Source organism: Zootoca vivipara, chromosome 7 (genome assembly GCF_963506605.1).
Source record: "Zootoca vivipara chromosome 7, rZooViv1.1, whole genome shotgun sequence".
NCBI lineage: Eukaryota > Metazoa > Chordata > Lepidosauria > Squamata > Lacertidae > Zootoca > Zootoca vivipara.
Window position 1 is genome coordinate 2,364,431 of NC_083282.1, and position 23,425 is coordinate 2,387,855.

Here is a 23,425-nt window from a genome sequence, read left to right on the forward strand (position 1 = left end):
GGTGGCAGCAGTACTAGTCAGTACAAACACAGCTCTCACAGGCAGGAGGGGAATCTGCAGAGGCACCGTCTATTTTTTCTTATTATTAAGATCTTAGGAAAGTGAAATTCAGAAAAAGGGAGGCATGACTGTAGCTGGAAGGGGAGGAGTCACTCTCAGAAAGTGCACCATGCCTAAGCCAACCTGCACAGAGAGGGCTCTGTTTAGAAAGCTGCTTTGCTTTGCCTCAGAAAGCCAGTTGGTATTACATCACTTCAGGCCCATTTCAGCTATTAGTTGAGTGCAGAGACTTCCTGATCTGTTTACGACACTCACCGAAGGTCTTTGCCGAGGGAGAGCTGCAGAGCAGGCTGCGCACATTGGCAGAAAGTCCAGGACGCAAGGGGAGCAGAGGGGCATCGGGAACATCGCCTGCCCTCCCCCCCCCCCGATCCCTTCAAGGCGCACCTTGGCCATGTCCCTTGTGGAGACCATCCGCCTCTGGAGCGAGGGTGTCTCTGCGGCAGATCGCAAAGACTGGCCAGGAGCCCTGGCTGCCTTCACTGCCGTTCAGAAGCCTTCTTCCAAAATCTGCTTTAACATCGGCTGCATCCACCTGATCATGGGGAATTTGGAGGAAGCCCAGCAGGTAAAGTGGGCATGTCTTAATGTTGTGCAGGGGGTGATTATTATTATTATTATTATTATTATTATTATTATTATTATTAATTATTATTATTAAAACCCTAGCAACCGGTAACTGGTGGGTTGCTGCTGTAACTGAGGACATATTGAAAGAACTTTCACGGAGAGGGATTTGCAAAAAGCCAGCAGAGAACAAAGTAAAGTTTCACATTTTTTTATTACGGCAGTTCTGAGTTGCAGGTGATTTAACTGGCAAGTGACTGGACTTTCTTTCCTAAAAACAGCTGGGTATTCTTCTACATATTACACCAAATAAGAATTTAGGATTGTACTGGTTTTGGCTGTAGATTTTTCAAAACAAACAGACAAACAAACAAGCAAATAAACCTTCCCTGCATGTAGTAAGCTAGCAGGTCAGGGCGGAGGTTTAGCGTAACTGTCTCCTTGATTTGTTAATTTTCTACTTGCAGGAATGGGTGACCTAGGGCTAGTCATTTCATCTCAGCCTAACCTATGTCACAGGGTGGTTGCAAAAACTAAATCTTGGGAGGTGGTGGTAAAGATAGAATCCTGTCCACTTTGAGCAAAGGGCACAATACAAATATAATTATTATGATGCATATTAATTATGAAACACTACATTGTGATTTGAACAGTGAAAGAGTACAGCACTATATAAAGATGATTGATTAAATATTATATTATTATGAGCCAAACTGTCACACCATTCAACCACTTCCTCAGAAGTTCCTAGAATCAGGGACAGGCTCAGGCCCAGCATGGTGGTCAGAGTAATTGTACAGGGCCAGTGAAACCACAAAAGCTGCAATTGTAAAGTTCACTGATTGTTCAGAAGCTGAAGTGTGGAGCACTGTAATAGCCTTGCACCCACCAGCCAGTGCTGTAAAAGTGAGCTGCCGCAGATATTTCAAATCTAATTGTAAAACAGGAAATTGCATAAAAGGGGGCACAAGAGAAACCTTGCAGGTTTGACTCAGAGGATGACTGGCTAGTTCAGGTCCGCAATGCATTTTTGAACTGCCTACCCAAACACAGCCAACACTCTTGCAGAGTTGCTGGGTTTTGATTTCAAAGCAATACTGCCCTGCTAGGTGCAGCCAGGGGGCAGAGCAATAACAGAAAGAGCTAGGAAACTGAGGGTCACGGGTGGAACCTGGCAGGTTGTGAGTAGAGGCTGGAGGTCACTGATGTGGCCGACTCCAGTGTTGGACACCCGTCGGGAACACTGTGTGTGTCAGAAATCATGCCTATTTCTTCATAACGTCTGCTTCCTTCAGGCTCTTACCAGAAGCATTAACAACGACAAACACTTAGCAGTGGCCTACTTCCACCGAGGATCTGTGGCTTACCAGATGGAAATGTGAGTTGTTATTATTATCTTCTATCCTGGCTCTTCCTCTCAAAGGAGCCCTGGGCAGCAAAAAACAAAGCAGAAACAAAGCAAAAGAAACCAAATACAGTTAAAAATAAAAACATTTTCATAGTTAAAAACAAATTAAAAACTAGGGGATGGTGCCTCTGCTTGCTGCACTCACCAACTTCACCTGCCACATTGCCAGCTGGCCTTCCCCCACAAAGGACCCCATCTCCCTCCTGTTACATTTCCCTCACAGCTCACCCCCAACTCCGTCTACCATTAAAGCTTGCTGCAGGTCTGTTCAGTGGAGGGGGATGCCCTTCACACTACAGTACCTTCCTCCTCAGTTAGCACCTCCCCTGGTCTGCTTGCCACCCATGCCACTTGCTCACTGGTCTGCAGTTCCTCAGGCTGGAGTTATCATGACCACCTCTGGGCAGCCACATGAACTGCCGCATGACAACAGCCTTACCCAGGAGTCAGCAATTTTTTTTAGCCGTGGGCTGTCCCTCAGACCTTGTGGCGGGCCGAAGAAGTGGCACCCGGGGGGGGGGTTGGGAGAAGAGGCGAAGGGGGTAAGTAATCCTCCTCCCTACCCCCAGCCGCTGCGCTTACCTTCCCATGGGCTGCCACTGCCACCACCGCCACTGCTGCTTCTGCTTCTCGTGGGTAGGCAGAGGGAGCTCATCCACTCCCCTCTCTGGCCCACAGGAGCACCAGGGCAGCGCAAAAGGGCTGGCTCCGGAGAGGGGCTGCTTAAAATGGCACTCAGCCAGTTCAGCCCAGCCCCCTTTCTCCTCTAGGCATGGCGGGGAGAAGCCAGGAGGAGGGAGGGAGGAGGCGCGCGGCGGTGTGTGGGAGGGAGGGAAGAAATGGCGCATCCCGAACGAACAGAATCCCCACGCACGCCGATCCACATACAGTCTGCGGGCTGGATCCTGAAGGCAATTGGACCTGATCCGGCCTGTGGGCCTTAGTTTGCCAACCCCTGGCCTTACCCTTTTGTGTACATAGGAGAACATAATGTAATATAATACCCTACAACAGAGCTTTCCAAATTGGGTGTTGCGACACGTTAGTGTGTCGGCTGCAGTGTGTAGGTCATAGCTACCAAGTCTCCCGTTTTCCCTGGGAAACCCCCGTTTTTAAAGCCGTTTCCCGCTGTCATCCTGAATGGCGAAATATCCTGTAATTCCCTCAGATTTCTTCCGGTGCCGTTCTGCCCATGTCTGGGCACCGGAAATCAGGCAGCACCAGCACCAGAAGTTGCTTCTACGCATGTCTGGACATGCATAGAAGCAACTTCTGGTGTCGGCGCTGCTGATCCCGTATTTTTCTAACCGGGACTTGGCAGCTATGGTGTAGGTGTGTTGCACGAATGCTCTCCGTGCTCCTTCTGGAAGCCCTGCTGCACACTGCGAGGGTGGGGGCGCCGGAGCGATCTCCGTGCCTCAGCGCCAGGGCGCCCGACCTGCTCGAGACTGCCCTGGATGGTGTTTCCTGCTTGGCAGGGGGTTGGACTGGATGGCCCTTGTGGTCTCTTCCAACTCTAGGATTCTATAAATAGAAATGGTTTCCAACATGTTTAGATGAAGCTCTTTATCAAAGGAAATCTGTAACATACAAACCAAAACAAAATTATGCACTCTAAAAAGATGCTAAGTTGCATATTCTGAAAAGACAGCAGCCCAGTATACAAAACTATGCCCAGCAAATTCAGAGCGCACACAGCTTCAGCACTATATTGTGTGTTGTTGTTTAAATGTTAACTATATACAAAAAATTAATTCATAAAAACCTTTAATACTCAATATCACAATCACAGAAAAAATGTAACTTGGAAAAAGACATAGAAACCTCCTTTATAGCATGCCCTACGATGTGAATAAAAGAATAATTAGAACAATTGTCTTAGAATGAACAAAAGAACTTCTTCTTTTTTCTTTTTTTAAAAAGTCAGACAGCGCCCGCGGGGTATGGAACTGCCATTAAGCAATCGGTGAATCTGTAAATATTGTTCCGAAGTAACCGCTAGGCTAAGCTGGCCCAACCAAAGCACTCCACTTCTGAGGATCGTCAAAATATCCTGTCATTTTGTTAAGAAGTACTTCCTCTCCTTCCTTGCTTTCCAGGTATGAGTCAGCCATTAATGACTTGAAAGAGGCATTTGCTCAGCTGCGAGGGAACAACCTCATAGACTACAAGATCCTAGGCCTGCAGTTTAGGTTGTTTGCCTGTGAGGTAAGTTTGGGGTTTGAGGAAGCAAACCCCACAGGAAGCAGCCAACTGGCTCAGTGGACGGTGCCTCAATTTTAGCATATTTCCATCCTAAGCTTACTTGCTTTTTTAAATCAGTTATTTTATTTGTCTCTTGTCTTCTTCCAATGAGCTCAACCCTGCGAGGGTCCAAGCCCAAAGACAAGCATTTGAAAGCTTATTTCTTCATTGGCAAACTCAGAACCCCACAAATTGCTCATCCCTTCCCCTGGATCATCCTCCTGCCCCATACCTCTTCTGCCTGCCCATCCCCCCACTCCTCAGGCAGGTAACTGTGAGTGAAAGTCCATCAGTCCAGGCTCTGGACTGGTGTTGTATTCAACAAATACTGTTCTCACTCTGGGTGAGAGACCATCCCAAAGGCATCTTGTTAGCTTCAGGAATTTGAACCCAGGTCCTCTCAGCATTCTACCTGCTACTCCATCCAAGGAGATGTGATTAGGTTCAGACTGTTATTCTCTGGCACTCCTGCCCCTTTCCCAACAGGTGTTATACAACATAGCCCTTGCGCATTCCAAGCTAGAGGACTGGAAGAAGGCGGAGGAGCACCTGGCAAGGGCAATGAAACTGAAGAGCGAAACCCGTCACAACAAAATCGACAGGGCCATGGAATCCCTCCTGGTAAGAAAATGAAGGAAACGGCAATCAATTAGCCTAGGCTCAAAATCCAAAGGCTTTGTAACTTTTGAGGTGGCGTATTGTGTGAACGTTCCATTTAAGAAGGTAGCAATGCATCGCTTTGCTCTGGGGATCAAGAAACAGTTTCTGAAACTTGCATTTTGAACCCTGAGACCTGGCCATCCCATCAAAATATGTATGTTGTTGGGGAAAATAGTTGTGCAGAAGTGAGGAAATGCTGTGTTTTGAAATTTTGTCTACTGTACTACTGTTTAAAGTTGCATAGGAATCCAGTCTTTCTTTGTATTTGGTTGTTAGAATAATGACTATAACAGTGTTCCTTAATCTAGTACCTACCTTCCAGATTTTGCAGCAACTCCTACTGCCATCAGCTTCAGACAGCATGGGCAATTGTCAGGGAAGAAGTTCAACCACATCTGGAGAGCACCAGGTTGGGGGAGGCTGGGCTATCATATGGCCCCCTCACTATCCTATGTGTAACAAGCCTGGTACACAAATATTGGACAAAGCATGCTGGATTATTAAACCATGGTTTTTTTTTAGCAGGTGGCCTTGGAAAATGGTGAAGTGATTGACTTTTGTTTGTGTGTTGCAGAAGCAAAGATTCTTTCAGCCCTTTGTGATTCCTGAAGGGAAATTGTTTCGGCCAAATGAGAAGCAAGTGGCACAGCTGGAGAAGAAAGATTACTTAGGGAAATCTATGGTAGGAAGTTAATCTATGGCAGAAGTGCAAGCAAATTTCACTTGTATTCCTAAAAGGTCATTCATGTTAGACAGTAATAGAGTTGCCAGCTGTCTAGATTAACACAACCCGGCCTGCTCTGGTGCCTTTAACAGTAGTTTGATGCAGAAATCAGCAAGTGAAGCTTCTCGTAGCATGGAGACAGCCACAACCAAATCCCCGTGAAAGAAACAGCTACAGAGGCTGTCTGAAACGTCAGCAACTAACTGGAACTATAATTTTATAATAAAATATTTTTCAAAAGCACACCACAATAAGAAAAAAATAACGCTTTCAGATAGGAATCCTCCTTTTACTATTCAATTCAAAGAGCGTGTGCAAGTTTTTAAATTGTGATTTTATTGTGTTGCTCAAATAAGCAGAGCTCCACTTGCCCAATGGGATTTCCCTCTCCTCTCCTTCCTGCTAGTATTTAGATAAAGGTACGTAATAGCACCTCTCTATTCTGCCTTGGTCAGACCACACTTGGAGTTCTGTGCCCAGTTCTGGGCACCAAATCAAGAAGGATATTTGCAAAGTGGAAGGTGTGCAACCAAGATGATTAAGGGTTTGGAAACTAAACCTTATGAGGAACAGTTGAGGAAGCTGGGTATGTTTAGCCTGGAAAAGAGGAGACTGAGAGGAGATATGAAAGTCACCTTCAAATATCTCAAGGGCTGTCATATGGAGAATGAAGCAGGCTTGTTTTCTCCTACTGTGGAGGTTAGGCCCCAACCAATGGCTTCAAGTTACGAGAAAGAAGATTCCGACTAAGCATTGGGAAGAACTTTCTAACAGTAAGAGCTGTTTGACTGTGGAACAGACTCAGAAGGTGGTGGACTCTCCTTCACTGGAAGTTTTTAAGCAGAGGTTGGGTGACTATCTGCCATAGATGCTTTAGTTGAAATTCCTGCATTGCAGGGGGTTGAAGGAATTCAGCTTATTGGCAAGGAATGCCAGGGTCAAATAAAACTTCAGTGAGTCCCTAACAAAGGAGAGAAATTGGGAACCCTGCTAATAATTACTTTTATCTATGTAGTGCTGAAGGTGCAGGCACTCAGGAGGTTAATATGAGCAGCCTAGCGGAAAACTAGATTAAGAGAGCATAAACCATTTGACATTACCAGTGTGAATAAAGCTATTAAGCATGTTCTTCCTCCTCCTCCTAACTCCAGGTTGTGGCTTCTGTGGTTGACAATGATGAGTTTTCAGGCTTTGCGCCTCTTCAGCCTCAGGTAAGACAGAGGACTTTTCTATGACAGAACATTTTGATGCACTTCCCCCCAAACCAGCTTCAATCTGAATTGAGAAAAAGAATGACCTGGCTGTGATTTAAGCTGTAATGTATCCACAGTCTTACTGTCAATGAACTGGAGGCAGCAGCACTGGGAAAGATCCCTGATCAAGTTTTCAGACAGAGAGGCAGGCAGCACAGGCCACACACACTCCAGCAAGCATTGGGTGTGCGCCTGTGTTGCTCAGCTGTGTTGCTCTGTGATGCACCGCAGCATTTGTCAGAGTGGGCAGAAAGTGGTTGCCAGGCGGAGTAGTAGGTGTCAATGCACCACCTAAACTACTAGCCTGCTGCCCTTGAGATGCAGTGGGAGGTGCCATCCTGCTGCCAGTGTTGAAGTAAGATCCAGCTGCTAGTCCAGCCAGCTTCTGTACAAGGAAAAGGGGAGGATGCCATCTTGGCTCTGGCCTCAGGCAGCAGAACGTCCTGGGCTGGCCTTGGTAGCAATGTCAAAACTCCCAACCCCACTCTAGTCTGAAACACTTGCATCTCTCTTCAGCCCAGATAGATTCTGAACACAGGGCCTGACTTTAAAGTTAACTGCAGTACTGTATATAGGAGAGGTTAATGCTAAAATATGTTGCTTGCAGACATCAGAACCACCTCCCAGACTAAAATCACCAGAAGGCCTCAGGTAAGATCAATAAACTGCAGAGAACCCCAGCATTCACAAAGTGATTCACAGGAGATTTTGCTCTCCTATGACTAGATAAGGAATAGAGAAAATAAACCCCAAAATCTGTTTAGAACTGAGTACAGCACTGTGAAGTCTGGATGTCTTCATTCTGAGTGTATGGGTGGTATATGACAAAATATTTCCGTTAACACAAGGACTTCCATTTCTGCAATGGAACTTCCTCTCCCTCTCCTCTTCCTGCGTGTCCCCCCCCCCACCCTCCCCAACTCTGCTCCAGAGAGTTGATTGAACCACCATAATTGATTTAGGGGCCACATGGGAGATGCATGGGGAGAAAAGAGGGAGGGGAAGCTCAGTTGCACAGCCAAAAGTTATTGGTCTCAGACAAATACTTGATTTGGATCTGGACTTATGAATCTACACCATCTTAACAGAAACACATTTTATCCCCCCCACCCTTTTTTGCTTCATTGGGGGGGGGAATAAAACATTCCAAACTAGCAAACACTAGTGATATGAAATACAACTTTTGAAATACAATAGTCTACGCTTGGGATGTTTGCACAAACTATTCCACTTAGGATTTTCTGTTTAATACAGGCTGTTTCAACAATATAAATAGGTGACTTCTGGGCACATGTGCATAACAAAAGAAAGCAGCCACCTGACTATTTCCCCCCCCCCACCATAGCTGCCAAGTTATCCCTTATTTTAAGGGATTTTCCCTTATGCTGAATAGGCTTCCTCGTGAGAAAAGGGAAAACTTGGCAGCTATGCCCCCCACACCTAGCTCACTGTTGGGATGTGCACTAAAGCAATCAGATGATGATGATGAAACTGTCAGCTGATTTGTCATGCAGGGCCCTGCAAGGAGAACCTCACAGAGTCCTGTACGAATTCATACCAGAAACAGCAGCGGAACTTGGAGTCCTTCCTGGAAACATTGTTTTTGTCTTGAAGAAGGCGAAAGACAACTGGGCTACTGTTGTCTTTAATGGGAAGGTATAAGGCCAGCAAGGGTAATTCTACAGAGAACACCTGCACTGTTGTTCCACTGGCATGAACTGTTGGTGCCATTCTGGGGTTGGATTCTAGTTGTCTTGAACTACGGTAAACAGTTCAAGCTGTCTACTCAGGATTCACTGCAGGGGGTGAAAAACCACATGTGCACTAGGTGGCACTGTTGAGCTCCATCAGATATAGGGGCTCAGCACAGTGGCAGGTAGTCTAAAGTGCTTGAGGTTCAGAATGTGCTGTGGGCTTGAGTTCTGATGTGGACTAATTCTTCTGAGACAGAATAGTACCACCCCATAGGGTTATCTCGTGCCCAGCTCTGCTCCTAGACACCATGTAAAGGAGACATGCCTTCATACATGGGTGTACCCAGGATCAAAACTAGGGGGAGCCAAGGGGACGGGCCAAGGCACGGAAGGGGAGGGACCACAAAGTGGGCGGGAACGGCGAACTCTCGCTCCGCCGGGCTGTGCCCCTCCCTAGAAGCAGGGCTGGTGGGCGGAGGCGGAGCCCAGCCCAGCAGAGCGCGAGTTCAGCGTTCCCGCCCACCGCACCGCGCTCTCTGGTTCCCCGCCGCGCTTGGCCTTGCCAGAGGGTGCGACGGGGAGCTGGAGGGAGGGTGCGGCGCGGCGCGGCGGGAATGGCGAACTCGTGCTCCGCCGGGCTGTGCTCCGCCTCTGCCCACCAGCCCTGCTTCTAGAGTAGGGCAGCTGCCCTAACTTGCCCCGTGGTGGGTACGCCCTTGCCTTCATAGATCCAATCAATATATGGTAGCATAGTTGCAGGTGGGTTTTGCACAGGGGCGTAGCCAGGATGAAAATTAGGGGGCCAAGGGGCGGGGCCAAGTGGCGGGGGAGGGGCCACAGTGGGGCAAGGAAAGCTCCCTTCTCCCTTGCCAGCTTTCCCTCCACCCGCCCCGGCGATCGCGGAGGGGGAGGAGGGGAACGGAGCAGCCCGATTTCGGGCTGCTCCGACCCCCTCCTCCCCTTCCTTGAATGGCAGGGGCGAGGGGGTGCCAGGATCAGCCCGAAATCGGGCTGCTCCGACTCCCTCCTCCCCCTCCGCGATCAGCAGGGGCGAGGGGGCGCCAGGATCAGCCCGAAATCGGGCTGCTCCGATCCCCTCCTCCCCCTCTGCGATCGCCGGGACGGGTGGAGGGAAAGCCCCAGAGTGGTTGCCTGGCTTTCCCTCTGCCCGCCCCACAGCCAGCAAGGGAGAAGGGAGACGTTTCCCTTCTCCCTTGCTGGCTGTGGGGTGGGCGGAGGGAAAGCCAGCCAAACGCTTTGCCAGCCAGGGAGAAGGGAGACGGCACCGGGCGGGCAGCGGGGCAGGCTGGCCAGCGGCCCTGCTTCTAGGGGGGGGCAACTGCCCCCTCCTGCCCCCCTGCCTACGCCCATGGTTTTGCATGTTCATATTTTGGCTGTTTTCTGCTGCACAATACAACAGTTTATCAACTGTTGGGTCTGGAAACCAAGCCTTAAGAGGAACAGTTGAGAGAACTGGGTATGTTTAGCCTGCTAAGGAGACCATGAGGAGATTTGATAGCCATAATATCTAAAGGGCTGTCACATGGAAGGTGGAGCAAGCTTGTTTTCTCTTGCTCCAGAGGCTAGGACCTGAATCAATCGATTTAAGTTACAAGAAAGGCAATTCCAACTAAACATCAGGAAGAACTTTCTGACAGTAAGAGCTGCTCAACAGTGGAACCGACTGCCATGAGAGGTGGTGGACTCTTCTTCCTTGGAGGTTTTTAAGCAGAGGTGGAATGGTCATCTGTCATGGATGCTTTAGTTGAGATGTCCGAATTGCAGGGGGTGGGACTAGAGGTCCCTCAGGATCTCTTCCAGCTCTACAATTCCATGATTCTCCATAGTAGGGAAGCACTACATAAACATTAGGTAAAAGATCCGAAGGGGGTATGAGAAGTTGCCTCTGAGATCCCCACCCCACCCCAGCCACCTCTCACCGCCTTCAGGCAACTTTTCATGTAAAACGACTTGCTTAGACCTGATGGAGTGAATCAGTGAAGTTAAAATGCTGCCATTCAAAATCTGGAGGGGTGAAAGAGCCCCCTGTGTGCAGTCTTGGAGTCTTTTCTTTGCCCACAATGTACAACTCTGACACCATCCTGTCTCCTAGCAATATCTTGGTTTTGCTTTTCGTACAGCAAGGGATCATACCCTGCAACTTCCTAGAGCCAATGGAAAGGAAATTCTCTTCAGGCCAGGTAAGAAAATAAATATTAATTCTTAGGGCAAAACTTGACACGATAATTTATACAAGGCTGCTTGCCAAAAATGGGAGTGTGTGTTTGGTTTCCCTCTGTAACCCTGGCCCAATTCGCCCATGTGCCAACATCACCAACATTGTGTGCTTCCCCGCCAAAGATGTCAGGTAGGGAAATGGCTACTGTTGTAACATTAGTGGACAGGTAAGGTGTCTTGAATATTATGGATGAATATGCACACCACTCATTTCCACTTATCCTATGTCTATTTCCACTTTTGCTGTTATGACAAGGACACTTTGCTTTACTGTCCATATATCATTTGGTCTAGTCCAGGGGTAGGCAACCCAAGGCCCATGGGCTGGATGCGGCCCAGTTGCCTTCTCAATGCAGCCCGCAGACAGTCCAGGAATCAGCATGTTTTTACATGAGTAGAATGTGTCCTTTTCTTTAAAATGCATCTCTGGGTTATTTGTGGGGCGTAGGAATTCGTTCCCCCCCCCCCAAAAAAATAGTCCGGCCCACCACATGGTTTGAGGGATGGTGGACCAGCCCATGGCTGAAAAAGGTTGCTGACCCCTGGTCTAGTCTCTTGTTATTCTGGATAGTACCTTCCAGATTTTGCAGAAACATTTAATTAACATTTAGACATTTAATTTCACATTTATAAAACAAAACCTATACAGTGGAACCTCGGTTTATGAACACCTCGGTTTATGAATTTTCGGTTTATGAACACCGCGGACCCATCTGGAACGGATTAATTCATTTTCCATTACTTTCAATGGGAAAGTTCGCTTCAGTTTATGAACGCTTCAGTTTATGAACAGACTTCCGGAACCAATTGTGTTCATAAACCGAGGTACCACTGTACATCTTAAATTATAAAACACTAAAGAAATAAGGCAAACATACAAAATCACCACAGGAGCAAATATAAAGTACAAGGAACAGATAATCTTGGAAAATGCTACAGAGGAAATACTGTATTCTGAAATGTCAATAATAAGACCATTATATTTAATACTAGCTGTACCCAGCCACGCGTTGCTGTGGCTGAGTCTAAGATTGGATGTGAGTTTTGTTGGCAGGTGAGACACAGACAGCAGGGCTGTATTGAATGTAGAGAAGACCCCCCTGTCCCCCATTTCATAGTTCCCCCCAAAAGACCCCAGCCGTCTTTGTCGGAGCAGGAGTGGCCAGGCAGCTGTTCACATGTACCCGGCACCCTGACCTCTCCCTCCCCCCCTTGCATACCACATGTTCCCGGCAGTACCGCATACTCCCAGCAGGGTCCACCGGGGAAGGAGCAGGATCCGGCCGTCGCCATCGGAGCAGGAGTCGCTGGGCAGCCACTCCCATGCACCCGGCACCACGACCTCCCCCTCCCCCCCACGCTTACTGCATGTTCCCGGCGGTACCGCATACTCCTGGCAGGGTCCGCCGGGGAATGAGCAGGATCCGGGAGTCGCCAGGGAGTCGCTTCCAGCAGCCTCTCCTTGGTGATGCATTTAGTATAGCGTGTGTTACTTCAACGCCCAGCAGATGGCACTCTGCTTGCGAAAAACAGGGTTTTACCTGCCACAGGTGACACCTGTGTAATCTAAGTATATGCAAACACTCCCGTATGCGCATGCAACGCTGTGTCCAAATTTCAACGCAATCGGTCAAGCACTTTTGGAGAGTTTTGGTCACCAATAAACGCATAGCTGTCAACCCTCCCTTTTTTGTGGGAAACTCCCTTATTCCAAGCCACAGCTGTCAACCTTCCCCTTTTTTGCTGGAAATTCCCTTATTCCAGCACCATTTCCCGCTGCTATCCTGGATTGTTAAATATACCGTAGACTGTTTCCGGGACAGGTGAGGCTGCTGATCCCTTATTTTCAAATCCGAAAGTTGACAGCTATGCACACTTACATTTTAATTTATATATATTTTTGTTTCCCTGTTTGTAAAACCCATAGGCAAAGAAAAGCACCTGGGAAGATAATAAGTTGCCCAAGAACAGCTGAGATTTGAACTCAGCCCTCCCTGCACAGTGAGGGTCAAATGATTGCCTGCTCACCTGGTCTCTTTTTGAAGGAAGGGCATGAGTACAATGTGTGTGACTGGATTATGCATGTAAAACCTCTTCTCAGAACCCAATAGGCAGGATCTAATATAAACTCATTTACAGGCTCGTGAAATAGTTAACTGGATAACTTGTTGGTGAACGATTAGGCAAGGTTTCAAGTTTAAAACTCTTCCATCAAGTTAAACACTTTCTGTCTGTGGAATATTACAGAGTTACGGTACTCCAAATCTTGCCTGCTCTTTCGCTTCCAACAAAGAGGGGCTGCCTTGCGTATTTTGCATTGCTCATTTCTGCGATGGGTGCAGCAATTGCACCAGGCACAGGTGCATGGCAGTCACACTTGTTTCCATTTCATACAGCAAGGAATTGGTGCAGATGTTGACATCCCTCCTCCACCCAGCTTTGCTGCCCCAGATTGCCCTGAGAAGTGTCCCTCAGGTAAGTAGGAGTGATAGACAGTGAATCCTTTCTAAGGTCCAATGCATATATGACAGTAGTTCTATTTGGCACGCTGCACAAGTATAAAGACTACACAGAAAGAGGGGAAGCAGGGACAAATGTACTAAGCTCTTCCCTCTCTCCCCGTCACTTTGCCCATCACTCTTTATGAGATGGAGTGAAAGTGAAGTTTCTGAAGTAGGGAGCCTTCTCTGCATGATTTAGAACCCCAATTTTGTATGGTTCTAAACCACGTTGAGAGCCACTGTCTGTGTACCACCCGGGCACATTTTTTGGGTTATTCCCTCTTCACAAAACTGCTCTTCTTTTTCTTCCAGATGAGAAAGGAGCACCACAGGTAAATGACCAGCTTGCAGTGTGAGCTTCTGGACATGGGACACAAGCCTAAGAATTGGTGTGATATATTGATGCATAACTGAGCCGAAACAAAGAGAGGAGGCAGGGCTGGGGCTGGGGAGTTCTCACGCTCTGCATTTGAACATGGCCAACTGGAAACCTAAGGGTCCCAAAGTTTTGATTTCAAGTTTGATAGTTCAGTGTCCATATGTAAACAACAACAACAACAAGCCACCCATCTGATTGGGTTGCCCCAGTCATTCTGGGCATTCCCAACAAATTATAAAACAATCGTAAAATATCAAAATTAAAAACTTCCCTATACAGGGCTGCCTTCGCATGTCTTCAGAAAGTCATATAGTTGCTTACCGGTACAGTGGTACCTCTACTTACGAATTTAATGCGTTCCGAACGCACATTTGTAAGTCGAAAAAATTTGTAAGTCGAATCCCATAGGAATGCATTGGGAGAAAAAATTCGTAAGTAGAAGCAACCCTATCTAAAAATTCGTAAGTAGAAAAAATCCTATCTAAACTGCATCCAAGATGGCGGACGGAGCTCCATTCGTAAGTAGAAACATTCGTAAGTAGAGTTATTCGTAAGTAGAGGTACCACTGTACTTGTTTGACATCTGATGGGAGGGCGTTCCAGAGGGCAGGCGCCACTACCAAGAAGGCCATTTGCCTGGTTCCTGTAACCACACTGAAGGCCCTTGGAGCAATGAAGGCCCTTGGAGCTGGACCTCAGTGTCCGGGTTGAACGATGGGGGTAGAGACACTCATTCAGGTATACTGGGCTGAAGCTTTTGTATTGATAAACAAATAGCATACAAAGAAATAGCTCTTGCAGTTACCTTTGGTTTTGTAGCCCAGCCACTCATCCTTTAACCATGCTAATTTTCCTTGAAGTCCAAATTTAAAATAACAACCTTAGGGATTACCAGTCAACTAACTTTGATTTTCACTGATGTTCTAGATCCATTTAAGTTGGCTTTCAAGCCTGATTTGCCATCCTGTGGGATGATCTTTGCCATGAGAGAAAGGGTGGGAAAGACAAGCCTGTTGATTCTCTCTGACCTCTCCATGGCTTGCCATACCAGGATATTCCTCTGGACTGTAATATTCATGTTGGAGGTAACTTTCTGCAGTGGTTCTGCTCCTTGGAGGAGGGCCAGCTACAGAAGGTAGAGCTGTGGGCTTGGTGGTCAACAAGCCCCTCCCTTACCCCATCCAGTAATTATGCTTTGGGGTCCTACAAGGTTCTGTTCTATCACCCATGCCCTTTAACAGATACCTGAAACCACAGGAAGAGGTCATCCAGAGTTCAACTGAGATGTCACCAAGATGCAAGTGACACTAAGTGTTCTCTCTCTTTCATCAAACTCAGGTGTTGCACAGGGTGTGCTAAATCAGTGCCCAAGCACAGTAACAGACTGGATGAGGCTCAGTCCAGACTAGATGGCCGTTTGTGGATGGTATTCAATTGGTTCTAATGGGGTTGGTTACTCCCCCAGCCCCCAAAAGCAGGGATAGGGAGCTTGTGTTCCTCCAGATGTTGCTCGGATTACAGTTACCATTACCCCTGACTGAGGCTGAAGGGATTTGCGGGGGTCAAAGGTTCTCCAATCTTGCCCTAAAGGGTCATGTTTGCCACCCAGAGGTGCTTTTTAACCCAGCAGTGTGATAGAGACCCCAGTGACCTCTGAACACATTTTAGCAGCTTAGACTGATATGCCAATTGCGACCTACCTGGACAGAGATAGTCTTGTTTCCATTATCCATCTTCTGGTGATCTTTGCTGTATGTGGCAGCCAAGTCAGGTGTGGTGCATGTCTATGAGGCAGAAGGCCTTTTTGGTAGGAACACACTGACTGTGAGATGCTCCCCTGGTTTTTAGAGGTGAGGTGAGGAGCTTTTTGTTTTTACTGGCCCTTAGCTATACTGATTTTACTACTTCCTTTTTTAGTCTTTGCTTCTATGGGCTACCATTGTATTTCAATAGCATGAGCTCTCCACAGAACTTTGCGATTGGATGGTGTTGTAAAGATTGTAAATAAATAACAAGTTGCCTCTGAGCATAGACAGAGCACACTTTTTAGATTTTCAATGTACAAGGATTCCATCTCATGGCAGAGTTCCCAGTACACCACCATTTGTTTCAGAAATTAAGCACTCATAAAATCATAGAGTTGGAAGAGACCACAAGGGCCATCCAGTCCAACCCCCTGCCAAGCAGGAAACACCATCAAAGCATTCTGGACAACAACCTTTCTCCCTCCTCTATGTGACATCCTTTTATATATTTGAACATGGCTATCATATCACCCCTTAACCTTCTCTTCTCCAGGCTAAACATACCCAGCTCCCTAAGCCATTCCTCATAAGGCATCGTCTCCAGGCCTTTGACCATTTTGGTTGCCCTCCTCTGGAGACGTTCCAGCTTGTCAGTATCCTTCTTGAACTGCGGTGCCCAGAACTGGACACAGTACTACAGGTGAGGTCTGACCAGAGCAGAATACAGTGGTACTATTACTTCTCTTGATCTAGATGCTATACTCCTATTGATGCAGCCCAGAATTGCATTGGCTTTTTAGCTGCTGCATCACACTGTTGACTCATGTCAAGTTTGTGGTCTACCAAGACTCCTAGATCCTTTTCACATGTACTGTATTTGTGCCTTTCATTTTTTTTGCCCAAGTGTAGTACTTTACAGTTCTCCCTGTTAAAATTCATCTTGTTTGCTTTGGCCCAGTTGTCTAATCTGTTAAGGTCATTTTGAAGTGTTATCCTGTCCTCTGGGGTATTAGCCACCCCTCCCAATTTGGTGTCATCTGCAAACTTGCTCAGGATGCCCTCAAGCCCATCATCCAAGTCATTGATAAAGATGTTGAATAAGACTGGGCCCAAGACAGAACCCTGTGGCACCCCACTAGTCACTTCTCTCCAGGATGAAGAGGAGCCATTGATGAGCACCCTTTGGGTTTGGTCAGTCAGCCAGTTACAAATCCACTGAATAGTAGCATTGTCTAGCCCACATTTTACCAGCTTCTTTACAAGAATATCATGGGGCACCTTGTCAAAGGCCTTGCTGAAATCAAGATAGGCTATATCCACAGCGTTCCCTTCATCTACCAGGCTTGTAATTCTGTCAAAAATGAGATCAGATTAGTCTGACATGACTTATTTTTCAGAAACCCATGCTGACTTTTAGTGATCACAGCGTTCCTTTCTAGGTGCTCACAGACCGTTTGCTGAATGATCTGCTCTAGAATCTTTCCTGGTATTGATGTCAGGCTGACTGGGCGGCAATTGTTTGGGTCCTCTCTTTCCCCCTTTTTGAAAATAGGGACAACATTTGCCCTCCTCCAGTCTGCTGGGACTTCGCCTGTTTTACAGGAATTCCCAAAGATTACTGCCAGTGGTTCTGAAATCACCTCTGCCAGTTCTTTTAATACTCTTGGATGTAGTTCATCTGGCCCTGGAGACTTGAATACATCTAAACTAGCCAAGTATTCTTGTACTACCTCCTTACTTGTTTGGGGCTGTGTTTCCCCTGCTGAATCATCTGCTCCATATTCTTCAGGTCGGGCATTGTTTTCTTTTTTGGAGAAGACTTAGGCAAAGAAGGCATTGAGGAGTTCTGCCCTTTCTCTGTCCCCTGTTCCAATTTCTCCATCTTCTCCTCTGAGTGACCCCACTGTTTCCTTGTTCTTCCTTTTGCTACGGACATACCCATAAAAGCCCTTTTTGTTGCTTTTAACCTCTCTGGCGAGCCCGAGTTCATTCTGTACTTTAGTTTTTCTGACTTTGTCTCTACACGTGCTGGTTATATGTTTGAATTCCTCTCTGGTGATTTCCCCCCTTTTCCATTTTTTCTACATATCCCTTTTAAATCTTAACTCAGTTAAAAGTTATTTAGATAGCCACCCTGGCTTCTTTAGGCACCTTCCATGTTTCCGTCTCATTGGTATTGCCTGAAGTTGTGCTTTTAATATCTCCCTTTTAACGAACTCCCAACCATCATGAACACCCTTTCCTTTTAGTATTTCTGTCCATGCGATCTCACCCAGCGTTTCCCTAAGTTTTCTGAAGTCGCTTTCTTAAAGTCTAGAATTTGAGTCTTAGTATGCTTGGTTGCTCCTTTCCGCTGTATAATAAACTCCAGAAGAACATGGTCACTCCCACCTCATGATCCTGCCACTTCTACCCCGCTAACCAGGTCATCACTATTGGTTAGGACCAGATCTAAAATGGCTGATCCTCTTGTTGCTTCTCCCACTTTCTGGACAATGAAATTGTCTGCAAGGCCAGTGAGGAATCTGTTTGTCCTTATGCTCTTGGCTGAGTTTGACATCCAACAAATATCAGGATAGTTGAAATCCCCCATTACTACTATCTCACCTCCTTTTGAATGCCTGGTCATCTGTTCCAGGAAGGCATCATCTGTGTCCTCAGTTTGTCTTGGGGATCTATAGTAAACTCCCACAATGAGATCACTGTTATTTTGCTCTCCCTTAATTTTCACCCAGATACTCTCAATTTGGCTTTGAAGTTTTAAATCCTGGATCTCTTCACAGGTATACACATCCCTGACGTATAACGCTACTCATCCTCCTTTCCTGTTTGGTCTATTTCTCTGAAATAGATCGTATCCTTCTATTACTACATTCCAATCATGAGACTCATCCCACCAGGTTTCAGTGATGCCTGTTGTTGTTGTTGTTGTTGTTCAGTGGTGCCTATTATTATGGCTATTACTCTTTACCTTTTGCTGAATAGGATCCCGAGAACACATTTCAACTTATTTTTGAAAAATTGAAAGACCCTGGCACTCCTGTACCATTTCCCTCCTCCTACAGTTCGTTGGCCTGGACACCCCCTACATTGTCAAAGTGCATTACAAATACACCATAGCCCTGCAAGGGAGCCCTGAGATGTCTTACTGCAACCTTTTGGAGAAAGTGTGCCTGAAGCTGGGACTCTCCCCCCAGCACACGAAACTGAGGTAAGAGATGTGCCCTGGCCTCCCTTTGGCTAATCCACCTCTACTGAGGAGAGAGGGATGCTTCTGTATTCACTTGTTTCTGCTGTCTGTTGTTCAGCTATCAACCTACAGACAGCAAGGAACTGGTGCTGCTCAGTGAAGATAGCAGGATGGAGACCATGTGGAGTCATGCCAAGGACAATTGCTTGACATTATGGTGCAGCAGTGAGCAGGTAGGCAATACTGGAGCAGAAGGCATTCTGTCACCAACCTCTGCCCACTTCCCCAAAATATTTCAGAGCCCTTTGCTGAAAGTCCAGCTTCTATTTAAAAAGAAAACACAGTCACTGCTATTAACCCTTTTACTTAAGGCAGTTCAGCAAAATGTGCAGGTGTTTTCATGCTCAGTCACTCAGAAAAGAAGAAGCCCTGTTTCCTCCTTTCTTCCTGCAATCTGGCCTACGAGAACAGTGGCAATGGGATAATTGACAAGCACTTTAATATTTATAATTGGCTTTTTTATTTTTTAAAAAATTCACTTTAATTAAACATTGCTTATATTTAGCTTTTTATAGTTTTGAATTGACTTGATGGCATCAGTGATGTTGGTGGATAAATATTTGAAAATATCCCAGTCTATTGATTGGAACAGATAGAATTGCAGCATAGCTTTCATTTTTTGTCCCCTAACTGTGCCCACAGTGGAGTGTGTACCAAGTGTAATCCCCGGGTTCAAATCAAACTAAGTTCACTTCATGACCACTGCCAACTTGATTCTCAGTCTAACCTTTGTGAAAAAAGAAAGGTGTGTGAAAATAAACCTGTGTATACCACCTGCAGGGTAAAGGTAAAGGGACCCCTGACCATTAGGTCCAGTCGTGACCAACTCTGGGGTTGCGCGCTCATCTCGCATTATTAGCCGAGGGAGCTGACGTACAATTTCCAGGTCATGTGGCCAGCATGACAAAGCCGCTTCTGGCAAACCAGAGCAGCACACGGAAACGCCGTTTACCTTCCCGCTGTAGCGGTACCCATCTATCTACTTGCACTTTGACGTGCTTTCGAACTGCTAGGTTGGCAGGAGCTGGGACCGAGCAACGGGAGCTCACCCCGTCGTGGGGATTCAAACTGCCGACCTTCTAATCAGCAAGCCCTAGGCTCTGTGGTTTAACCCACAGCGCCACCCGCATCCCACCTGCAGGATACAAAAGTACTAAAAATCACCTTTGCCTTACCTCTTCTCCTGCTTGCCATCACCCTGCCTTCACTGAATAAAACACTCTGTTTGCAGTTCAGGGTGGAAAAAGGAGCAAAGTACATGCATAAAAACTACACACAGATCCAAAATGGATGAATGGGCATGTCCAGTTGAACTTCTGATTTCTACTGGACTGAAAGTATTTTGGAAAGAAGTTGCCATCTGGCATGGCAGGAAGTTTCTATTTAATACAAGCCTAAAGCTGCTGCCTTGGTCTTGCACTATTAGCTGCACAGTTGTTTGGATCCCAGTCATTAGGCAAAAGCATATGACTCTTTAAAGCACAAGATTTATTTTCTTGATCTGACATTTGTATTTCCACGGGGCAGAATAGTCCTGGATATAAATCTCAAGAGATTTGCAAAGCCATCAGTAAAAATGAGCTCCTATCTGGTGGCCGGCACTCCAGGAATATTCTGGACTCTACAGCTTGTGTGTGAAAGAAATTGACAATCATCCCCTCAATAAGTATGAACCTATAGAGGTTTGGTGCACATTTTGCACAGCAAGGGACCAGGAGATGGCAAGGATGGTAGAAGTGTTGTGCTGTTTGCTGCCTTCTTAGCAACTCTCACCTCTTTCCCCTCATCAGCACACCAGTATTTCTACACAACTCGCCTTCTCCCTTGCCCATACAATTGCGACTAAGGTGGGATACATGGAAGTGGGATGAGGCTTGCAAATGATAAAATATATAAAATTAAGAGTGGAATTGTATTCGAATAGCATATTCATAAGTGGGTTTGAGGTTTTGGAGTTCTCTTCTAAGCTCTGATCTGCATTGTAAAATTAGGAAATCTTAGAACTGGCTCATAGAATCATAGAGTTGGAAAGAGAGCACAAGGATCATCCAGTCCAACCCCCTGCCAAGCAGGAAACACCATCAAAGCATTCCTGACAGATGGCTGTCAAGCCTCTGCTCAAAGACCTCATATCATAGTTACAAACAGCCCCAAGAAAACAAATACTCCATCTTATTTGTTCCAGTAATTCCCAAACTCCTAGAAGCTGTCAGCATGTGACAGCAGCCAGACCCCAGGGAACAGCTTTGACCGGCTGGCTAAACCAGATGAGGGCTTGAGTTAGGGACCTCCCTTCCATGTGGTTTCTGCATGTGCTGTAGAGGGAGGTGAGACGCAGGTGGGGCTCATTCACCTGGGAAGGTAGTCCATCTGATTCTCGCTTCTGCTGCCTTGTGGGACATCTTCGGGAGAAAGAAAGGCTAAGGAGTAAACCCTACACAAATCCACAGTATCTAAGATGGTTGGGTGGCACCTTGTATGCCTCCTTCCAGCATCTCTTGTAGCCAAGCTGGTGTCAAAGATACTGTAATTGCTCTGCTTTCCTTTGGACCACATCAGCAAGGCCAAGAGAGTGGTCTTGCCGTCTGGACAGCCCAGGATCTCCAAACACACTGCCCACACTTTGCTGCTGCTAACTCAGCCGTTTGACTTCACCCCTGGAGGCACAATCCATTGTCTCGCGAGACAGATGGATTTTTCTGCAGAGTTCATTGCTCTGGACTTGGGACCTTTTCTGTCAGATCCCCCTGCAGGTAGGTAAATCCGTTGCACACAACTTGATATTTTGATCACTCCCAACAAGGCATTATCTGAATGCCCAGAACAGAGAGTCATACAGAAGCATAGTGGGCAGGCTCCTCTGATAGGAGGTAGCTCTCTCTTGCCCATTGTAAACACAGCCCTTCCTTCCTGCTTTGAAGGGATGGAAGTGTGCCTCACACACCTGGTGTTTCCAAACCGTTTGCACCAACCCCTCTAAAAAAAGTTCAGGACTCTGCTGAACTTCAGCATACAAACATGATATCCATGTGAAAACATGAGAGAGGAGGCCTAATACTGGCTCTGTGAATGACTTAATTTCTGTTAACCCTGATGAAGATTTTCCAGTTGCAATATTAGATAGATATGAAGAACATGGGAGGCTTGTTTGTTTTTAACGTACTGCTCATTAAGGAAATGGCTAGAGAGATGTTTGAGCTGGCTGTTTCTTACACCAGGCAGGAAAGGACGATCTAAATATGGAAGATGGAAAGGAGGCTGAGCAGAAGATAACAAAACAGACAGATGCCAAACAGGTTGTAGCACGGTATACTTATGAAGCCAGCCAGCCAGAGGACTTGGAATTCCAACAGGGGGAGACAATACTGGTTCTGGCTAAAGGTAAACTAACCCTAAATCAGAGAACCTTACTAACCATACATGGGGGATCTACCACCCTACACAATTCCTTTGTTTTAGGGACATTACGCAAAAGTTGCCATAACTCCATATATTGAAAGAACTTCAAGGATGCAAATTCATTTTCTTGAAGAATCAACTCTAACCTATAATTTGCTATATTCGCTGTGTTTTCTTCAAGAGTGTGAACATGCAGTACTTGAAGGTTGTGACCTGTATCAGGCATGTGTATCGAGGTTTCCAAACCCAAGAACCATGCAGAAGACCTCTTCCTTAGGGTCAAGAGCTCTTTCAGAAAGTGGTGCTGGTGCCACTGGTATTTGCCACTAGTTCTTTTAACAGCCCCACCAGTCCTTTTTTGTACCCTAGTCAAGTCTTGCTAAACAAATGTAGCAATGTTAACAGATGAAGATGGTTAGTCTGTTCCTACTTAACTGCTTTACAAAAACACAGTTATAATTCTTAGTCCCTTATGAGTATCAAGTACAGTGGTACCTCTGGTTGTGGACACGATCCGGTTCCGGGGTGCCGTTCTCACCCCGAAAAGTCTGCAACCAGAGCGGTGCTTCTGTGCACGTGCAAAGCACGATAGAGCGCTTCTGCACATGCAGCGAAACCTGGAAGTAAACACTTCCGGGTTGTCCGCATTCGCAAGATGAAAAGACGCAACCTGAAGTGGACGCAACAGGAGGTATGACTGTACTGAGCAGATGACCTGGCTCTCCATTATTCCCAGTCCTTGTTCTGACATGAAAGGTCAGCAAGAGGGGTCACGACCTCTGTACCTTCAGGAGTTGTGAAACAGCTGATAAAGTGCAACTTGTCATGTTGGGATAAGAGAAGTCGTACCTTCAAAAATTCCCTCTGCTACAAAACTATGAGAGGCACAGGTGATCCATTCTCCTTTACATCTTGGTTGCATTTCTCAAAGGCACTGCGCATTCTGGTTGGATTCTTTACATTCCATCTCTTCCTGATTCTTGCCCATTAATGGATTAAGTTTGTGACTCTAACACAATGTTATTTCATCTTCCAGTGAATGATGAGTGGCTGGAAGGGGAGTGCAATGGAAAAGTTGGCATTTTCCCCAAAGCCTTTGTTGAAGAAGACAGCAGCCAAGACCCCAAATCTCTTTCTACAGTGTAACAAGCTCAAAACCCCACAAAGAACCAAGAGGACCCCAATGCGTTTTCCTCTGAAGGCAGGAATGTCATAAGACATTTAATCCATGTTCGCTGAATCTTCTAGGGATTGATTTATCTTATTTCTTGAATATCCATTGAGGTCTGCACTGGGTTTTTTA

The 23,425-nt window shown here is 46.5% G+C and overlaps 1 protein-coding gene across 1 annotated transcript; it reads left to right on the forward strand.

Annotated features, from left to right (window-relative positions):
* Nucleotides 1-217: 217 nt before the first annotated feature.
* NCF2 (neutrophil cytosolic factor 2) lies at nucleotides 218-23,372 on the forward strand. The gene is made up of 15 exons (XM_060276549.1): nucleotides 218-628; nucleotides 1,923-2,005; nucleotides 4,135-4,243; nucleotides 4,766-4,900; nucleotides 5,514-5,621; nucleotides 6,815-6,874; nucleotides 7,524-7,567; nucleotides 8,431-8,572; nucleotides 10,752-10,811; nucleotides 13,245-13,323; nucleotides 13,662-13,681; nucleotides 18,539-18,684; nucleotides 18,782-18,896; nucleotides 21,942-22,104; nucleotides 23,159-23,372. Exons 1-15 carry the CDS (start codon nucleotides 455-457, stop codon nucleotides 23,266-23,268), a joined length of 1,548 nt encoding a protein of 515 aa, XP_060132532.1. The 5' UTR covers nucleotides 218-454; the 3' UTR covers nucleotides 23,269-23,372.
* The last annotated feature ends 53 nt before the right edge of the window (nucleotides 23,373-23,425 follow it).